The 8,185-nt window shown below is 39.7% G+C and overlaps 1 protein-coding gene across 1 annotated transcript; it reads left to right on the top strand.

Moving 5' to 3' along the window:
• FGG (fibrinogen gamma chain) lies at positions 1–5,379 on the top strand. Its single transcript, XM_038136607.1, has 10 exons — positions 1–149; positions 245–289; positions 704–887; positions 992–1,085; positions 2,042–2,172; positions 2,810–2,943; positions 3,078–3,262; positions 3,991–4,268; positions 4,614–4,783; positions 5,150–5,379. The coding sequence occupies exons 1-10, from the start codon at positions 78–80 to the stop codon at positions 5,162–5,164; spliced, it is 1,308 nt and encodes a 435-aa protein (XP_037992535.1). The 5' UTR covers positions 1–77; the 3' UTR covers positions 5,165–5,379.
• Positions 5,380–8,185: the final 2,806 nt, after the last annotated feature.

The following is an 8,185-nucleotide window of genomic DNA, read 5'->3' on the forward strand; positions in this document are numbered from 1 at the left end:
TAAACTGCTGCCACCCTGCGCTAGGTTGAACATTCTCAGCTGCTGACTGCACAAGTGCACCTGGTGGGACAGACGTGATGGGGCTGAGGTTGTGCAGCTGGGCTCCCCTGGGGTCTCTCCTCTCCCTGCTCTTTTCTACCAGCGTGGCGGTAAGTGAATAGACAGCGTTTAGGGAACGGCATCTTAGCGCAGAAAGTGGTGTTGGAGAAAATCCACTAAAAACAGCCCTCTTTCTTCTCTTTAGTACATTGCTACCAGAGAAAACTGCTGCATATTGGATGACAGATTTGTAAGTACCTGAACAATCTTCTTTTATCTTAAGAATGTAACTAAAGCTTTTCTGTGTTGATTATTAACTAGCGTTATCCCTTGAACCTCATCCTTTTTTCAGTACTTATTAAGTGTGCTTTGCTTAAACCTGTTGTTTACTGATAGCAATATATGCTTGGTAAAAGTGTATGGGAGGCTGCACTGTGGATGAAAGCACATATCCAGCAGATTCTACAATAATGGCATGCACTGTTTTCTTGCTGTATGCACGTAGTGTGAAAGTAAACTGTCTCTGAAAATTCTGCTGGGAGTGCCTGCCCTTTTTTATCCTTTATCATTTGTGTCAGCAATGACTGAAAGTTCCTCTGCCCAAACATTCTGCTCTGCTTGCTTTCCCCCGAAACATTGCCAGCTGTGTCTCTTTACTCCTTAGGGTAGCTTCTGCCCAACAACTTGTGGCATTGCAGATTTCTTTAGTAAATACCATTCCACTGTGGATAATGACCTGCTGGAAATGGAGAGACTTTTGCAGCGGATTTCTAATGCCACAGTAACAGCAGACCATCTGATCCAACACATCCAAGGCCTCTATCCTTCAGAAAAGCAGACATTACCAAGTGAGCATATAAAAATAAGTACACAACTGAAAAATATTATGCTGTTTTCTTTTTTTTTTTGATTTGCCTAACTACAATTGTTTTGTACCTTTTCTGTTTTAAAGATGCAATTGATGATTTCACTCAAAAGTCAAGGAAAATAATTGAAGAAATTATCAGATATGAAAACACTATATTGTCTCATGAAACTACTATACAGTAGGTATCTTCCACTTCTTTTATCAGTGATAATACAATTTGTTTTCTTTCTGTTCTTTTGTCAAGTGCCAAAAAGCCTCTCTCAGAAAGGATTTTGTGCTGTTGTGGACAGTTCTGCCCACACTGCCATTAGTAGCTGCCTAGCAAGACACAGAAGGATCATGAGGATCTGATACTGAATTCTCTGCTCACCTGGATAAACTGTTAATTGTGCAAGAAGTGCAAGATAAGAATGCCATGAAGCCTGGCAATATTTTTATTTATGTTTCTGCTGCTGTGCCAGCTATCCCTAAATTTTTTTTCATGACCTTTGGAGGTCATGAGTTTTTGCTGTAAAGTGGAGCATGTGGAATGTTTGTGCAATCATTTACTCTGGCCAATTTTTCTGCATACATCCATGAAAATTAGCTCAATTACCTAGTTCTACATCATAAGTAACTACAAACTTAGTGATAGTCTTTTATAAGTTGACATTGGAAATAGAATTGAAAACATCGTTAAAGTTACTAAATCTTAAGGATACGTTTTTTGACAGATCTCCACTTCTATGACATTATGTCAAAGATTTTTTAGGCATTCTGACACTTACAGCAGTTTATTTAGAGCACTTATGCTTTACAAATACATCCATAATTGAAGAGGAGTTTATCATGTACATCAGGAGAGCAAAGTAAAACTTTCCATGGAGTTATATTAATACATTAATTACTGCTTAGAGTTTTGCTGATTAGAGTCAAGTTTTGCATGTGGTTAAGTTTTGCATGAGGTAAAGCCTGTGCTTTCCTATTTTGCTTGTCCTTAACTCTGAATACCTGTGCTGAGAGAGGCACCCCGTTTCACAGGGTTGCATGTAGCAGCACGTCAGATCCATGAGGCGTGTGTCCAGGAAAAGGAATGAGTATTACACATTCTCAAACGGCAGATACAACAACCCATTTTTGTGTCTCTCTGTCCAGACAGTTGACAGACATGCATATAATCAATGGCAACAGGATCACAGAGCTGAAACAGAAGATTGCCCAGCTTGAGTCACTCTGTCAGGAGCCGTGCAAAGACCGGGCTGAAATTCATGAGACGACTGGAAGAGGTGTGCAAAATGCTTCCTGTATGGTGGAGGGTTAATTCAGCTACGAGTGCTGCTGCTTGGCATCACAGCAATGATTTACTTGGAATCTTATGGGTCACAGACTTCTGCAAAGATATATAAAATTGCACATTAGAGAACCAGTCAGTACAAGTTAGATGATCTGCAGGCAAGGATTCAAATGGAACTTAGTTCTTGCTTGGCCTTTTTAGCCAAGCTACGATTATCCCAAAATGTGTGCTAAACATGAGGGACATGACTAGAGTTTCCATGGGCGAGGGACAAAGAGAAGATAACTCATCACATTTCTACTAAGCTATGTGGAAAAAAAAATTAATTATTCTATTAGGTCCAGAAGTCTCTTTCTTTGTTGCTGTACAAATCAATGCAAGGACTATGTTTTACACTGCTTAAACTCTATGTGAGACTAAATTCATCTTCATCTTACACAAGTCCTGTGACCCTCGGTAGGATTTTTTATGGCAATGACATTGAAGTATGTGGACTATATAGCTAACTTTGCAACAATGGTATTTAGATAAATTGCATTTCTTGCACTAAGAAAGTTACAATATAAAATAAATGTAAGGATAGAATTGTAGCTAGATTGAAAATGATCTTTGGAATATCTTTACTTCAGATTGTCAAGACATTGCAAATAAGGGTGCAAGGAAAAGTGGTCTGTACTTTATCAAGCCTCAAAGAGCCAAGCAGTCATTCCTAGTCTACTGTGAGATTGACTCATATGGCAATGGCTGGACAGTACTACAAAGGGTATGTCACTCACGTATTATTGCTATGAACAAACTTTTTGCATGAGCACTGTTTTTATTTACCTACATGTGATACATATCTTTTTGACTGAGGTTTTCATTTTTGTTTTTGATGTTCTTGGGTTTTTTCTCCAGAGACTGGATGGGAGCGAAGACTTCAGTAAAAATTGGGTTCAGTACAAGGAAGGATTTGGACATCTATCTCCAGATGACACCACTGAGTTCTGGCTGGGCAATGAAAAGATGCATTTAATAACTACACAGTCCACTCTGCCATACACCTTACGAATAGAGTTGGAGGACTGGAGTGGCAAAAAAAGGTATTTGCTTATTATGCTCCTGAGAATGACAGCTTAAAACCTATTGCTCCCACTGCTGCCTCAGTTTGTACTGACAAAATTTCACTCCTAAAAATGTATGAACTCTTAGACCAGATAACGTGTGCATGGACCTGCTTTGGCTCCTGAACTTACAGCTATGGGAGCAGTCCCTGGGTGTTACTTTTTGCCAGGCACACGTGCCTGTCAGAAGGCCACATGCTGTCAGCACTCATTTATTAGGCACAAAGAATCTGTTTCTTCTCTTCAAGTTTCTTTCTTTGTCTTACATATCTTATGGACTACATGATTATTATAGGTCTGGTCTACACTGTTCTGTTCTGTTCTATTATTTTATTTTTTATTTCTATTTCTATTATGAACCTGGGAGATTATATATATGTGTGTGTGTGTGTGTGTGTGTGTGTGTGTGTGTGTGTGTGTGTGTGTGTGTGTGTGTGTGTGTGTGTGTCTGCATGTGTAGTGATAATGTAGATATTTCATACATCACTAAAGACTAGTAGTCAGAAAATATGTCTGGTACTGGAGCACAAAAGTTGATTGGATATGTGTCACTAAACTGAGGCCCACAGTCCCATGAAAACAATTCGCTCTAAAATGCTAGGATGCAATAAATGCCTTTTCTGCAGTTTTAATGCTGATGCATTTTTCACTCGTGCATGTGCTGGGAATGCAGCATGCTCATATTCAGCACTGCCCTCTGTTCACAGCACTGCTGACTACGCTGTGTTCAGAGTGGGAAGTGAAGAGGACAAGTACCGACTGACTTACGCCTACTTCATCGGGGGTGATGCTGGGGATGCCTTTGATGGATACGATTTTGGGGATGACCCAAGTGATAAATCCTACACCTACCACAATGGCATGCGGTTCAGTACCCATGATAATGACAACGATAACTATGAAGGCAACTGTGCTGAGCAAGATGGATCTGGGTGGTGGATGAATAGATGTCATGCTGGCCACCTCAATGGCAAATATTATGTAGGTAAGATGTCTTCTAAGAGCTTATAGTCCAGGACACCACGTTTCAGTGACAAAGGAAAATGAGTCATGTTTATGGAGTACACTTTGCCTCCTGGATTTTCCAAAGCTGGCACAGCCCATTCTTTGCAATAATTGTTAACACCAGTAGTAGGAGTTTATGACTGTTCTCCATTCCAAAGTGGGAGAATCAATCCTGAGAGAAACAAAGTAGGGGGAGAAAGGGGGTGAACAGGGTCTGTTAGGACACCCAGGGGTGCCAGGGAGGTGTCAGGACCAGAAAAATGTATGGGCACAGTAACCATTTTAGAAAGCAACCAACTGTTTTGCTCCAACTGGTGTTTCCTAGGTGGTGTGTACACATCAGAAGATGCTGGTCCATCTGGATTTGACAACGGCATTATCTGGGCAACCTGGCGTGACCGGTGGTACTCCATGAAGAAATCTGCAATGAAAATCATCCCATTCAACAGACTGTCAGTAGATGGACAGCAGCACAACTTAGGCAATGTCAAACAGGTTCGACCACAGGGCCGAGGAGATATTTAAAATGAACACAGAACATTGTAATAATTTCAAACAGTGAGCATGGACAGCTGAAGTTAAGCCCACTGCATCTTAGAGAAGTTGGCTTTGTTTACCATTTTGTCACAAAAGTATTAGTACTTTAATTTTAGTGTACCTTCTACATTGCTGTTCATTTTAATGAATAGATAAATGGACAGTCTCATGATCAGGAGATCCCTTGCCTTTGTGTATTTTAAATGCTACATTTTTAATTCCCAGTAATATAATTATTTATGAACACTATCAACATGTCATCATAGCCTTATGTACTTCTTTCATTAGAAGAACATTAAAATACTCCTTTTTTTTCTGTTTCAGGTTGGAGACGCATAAAGGACGATTTGACAAAGACCACTCTGAACAGGAAAAGCACATATTTTCTGTCTTAGACACTCAACTTAGCAAACATTACACAGTTCAGTTTTGACCCTAAAGCAACAGTGACTGTAAGATACCCAAACCTCTTCCATAAGCAGTGCTTACCTCTGTAGATGGTTATTTTTTCTGTACACGTTCTCAATAAATTTTTGATTATTAAAAAAAAAAAAGATCTGAGTTTGTTATCTGTGGTCTACAGCTGGCTAAACAAGACTAAGAAACTTTTGATAGTTGGATCAAGCCTACTTGATTTAGTCATTCTTGAATTTCACACCAGCAGCTCCTGCTCTTTGTTTAGAGGCATGTGTTTGACCTATTTCTCCAAAAATGTGTCTAGTATCCATAAGTTTTCAAGTTTTATAATAAAGTTTTTTGGTGACATAGATCAAAGTACATGGCAAATTGAAAGTAGCCTATTTTACTGCTGAAGACTATTTAACTTAGCTTACCATTAAGTAACGAATACATTTTCAGTTGGAATGTGCTAGCTAGTATTAATGACCAAGAAAAGGTATTTTACTCCAGACCATACATATTAACGAGTTTCTAAAATTTTACTTGGAATAGGTTTCATTTGCTATATGACACATAGCAGTACATAAATATTTTAAAATTACTTCAACATATTCAATACCACGCAACCAAGAAATGTTAGAATTTGCAGCAGAAATTAATTGCATTTTACTTGCATTTTCTCTCTCTGGATCTGATAATAATTTCCCATGTGATCCACATAAGCAAATCCACAGCACAGGTCATGACCAGCAAAGAGTTTGCAATGCTGTGTAAATGTATCTCCTCAAAATCTGATGAGTGCATTTGAGGGGCGTGTAGCAAACCAAATTAGGTTTGTGGATGAACGCTCAACAAAAGATACACCCAGAGCTAGAAACTATCACTATCTCAAGGTGATGCACTAAGAAATAAAATAGGAAGTGTATCATGGTCTTTATATTTTTAGCTACTTATGAAAGACCAGAAGTTTGCCTGGTATCTCTAAATAGCACAGTCAAGTGCTTTATTCTAGAGACAGGAGGACATTGCAGTGATAAAAGAGACCTTACAGTCAGTTCATGCTGCCTCAGCAGTTTTCCAGTTTTGATGCCCAGATGCCTCATGAGGCTGGTGCTGAGCATCTTCCCTGTATCTGAGTCTCCACATCACAAAAAACTACCAACTCTTTCTCATTTTTATTAAGATTTTGACATAGTTGAATTTTTACTCTTGGGCCAAAATCTAAGAGAAAAACAGGTTTCTCAGGAGAGAAGAAGGCATCATTAGCTAGGGTCAGATGAGGTTAACAATAGCTTGAGAGCAGGGGTGACCCCTCCACACCACTAAACTGGTATATTTGCATAAGTCTGTTGCATCCATGCAACGAGCCATGATGCACAGCTCCCTGCCAGCCTTGACACTCAATTCCTCACCAAGCAAAGCAGTTTTCCTGAACATTTTGTGCTGTAAGGCCTCTCCTGTTGCTCCATGGAGCTGAAGCAGTATGTGTAGAGAGGCTGGAGAGAAGGATGAAAGGGAAGGGTTGGCAAGTCCAGTCTCCTCTTTGTTCTGCAAACAGCAACTTGAGTTGCATTGGGTGAGTCCCTTCCACTTTCTGTTTTCAATTTATGCCACCTATGACATGACTTTAAGTTGATATTATTTATATATTTGCAACATGGATTTAAAAATATTCCTTTCATGTCTGTCACTTTGATATCTCTATTTACACTCTGCTAGATGAGAATTGTTATTGCCTCTCCTAGTTTAGGTTTTGGCTGCAATTTGATGGCCATCTGCTGTAATTACACACATTTCATGGATATGAGCTGGCATTTTATGGATTGCTCACCATTACTAAGAGCAGCTTATTCTTCCAATTGGTTTGCTGATGGGTGTCTTTAAGTTTTCAAAAATCATTTTAATCTTTGGAGAGGAGCATTTGCTCCAGTGGTCAGAAGGGTCAGAGTCAGCAAATCCAAGAAGCCTGATCTTTCAATGAAGTTCTATGCCAGAGTTAATCTGTGAGTCTTCAGGGTCCAAGCCCACTGTTGTGTTCTCTGGGCCCTGAAAGAAATCTTGCAACACTCATGCCTCTTGAAACTCTTTGCTAAGGTATCCAATACCATATTTATCAGAAAGAGGCCAGAAAAGACCTGGTTTTTCCTAACTCTTAAAAATAGAATAATACTCTCAGTATTATTTTTTGCAAGCAAATACATTGCAATTGAACTTACTGCCCCTATTTTGTATGCTGAGAGCTGAACATATTTCTCTTTTCTAAATCATTTTTATCGTACATGACCCTCAGACTGTAGCCTATAGTAAAAGTTACCTGTATTTAGAAAAGTCTGTACCTCTCACTTTATAAAAGTTTATTAAAAGATTTGGTGGCCAAAATTTCACACCTTGAGCTTGCAGTGAGTCTTCCAAAGACCAGTGGAGCACAAAAAAGAAAAATCTCACTCCAAAGGCAAGGGAAAAAAAAAAAAAAAAACTGAATGAGAAAGATGTAGAGGAAGAAATAATCAAATAAAGTGGATGGACTGCAGGACTTCTGGGTTCCTCAGTTCTGGGATATTGCATTGGGAAAATGTGGGACAAATTGCTGGGACTGACTAGTAATGACTTCAGAAGGGTTAGGTAGTCTGAGGAGCATATGAAGAGAAAGTGAAGATGAGAGTTGAGTCTGAAGGAGCATGAAGTCTAAGACAAAGCATCCATGGGCAGGTCATGAATGAGCAGGCAGGAGGAGCAGAAGGCACCACTTGGAAGCTGATGGTAGGGCAGGAGACACAGAGGGCACTGGGCAAACAAGGTGGGGCTCACATCTAGGGCACACAAACCACCTCTAAACCCCAGACTCCCCGACTGTTACTGTGGCATTCAGCCAAAAGCAGGGCAGATGAAGTAGTGAACTGCACTTCTGTCCTTTGATCCTGAATTAAAGTTAAATCCAAAGTTTATCTAGCTCTTGGCCTC

This window comes from Motacilla alba, chromosome 4 (genome assembly GCF_015832195.1).
Source record: "Motacilla alba alba isolate MOTALB_02 chromosome 4, Motacilla_alba_V1.0_pri, whole genome shotgun sequence".
Lineage (NCBI taxonomy): Eukaryota > Metazoa > Chordata > Aves > Passeriformes > Motacillidae > Motacilla > Motacilla alba.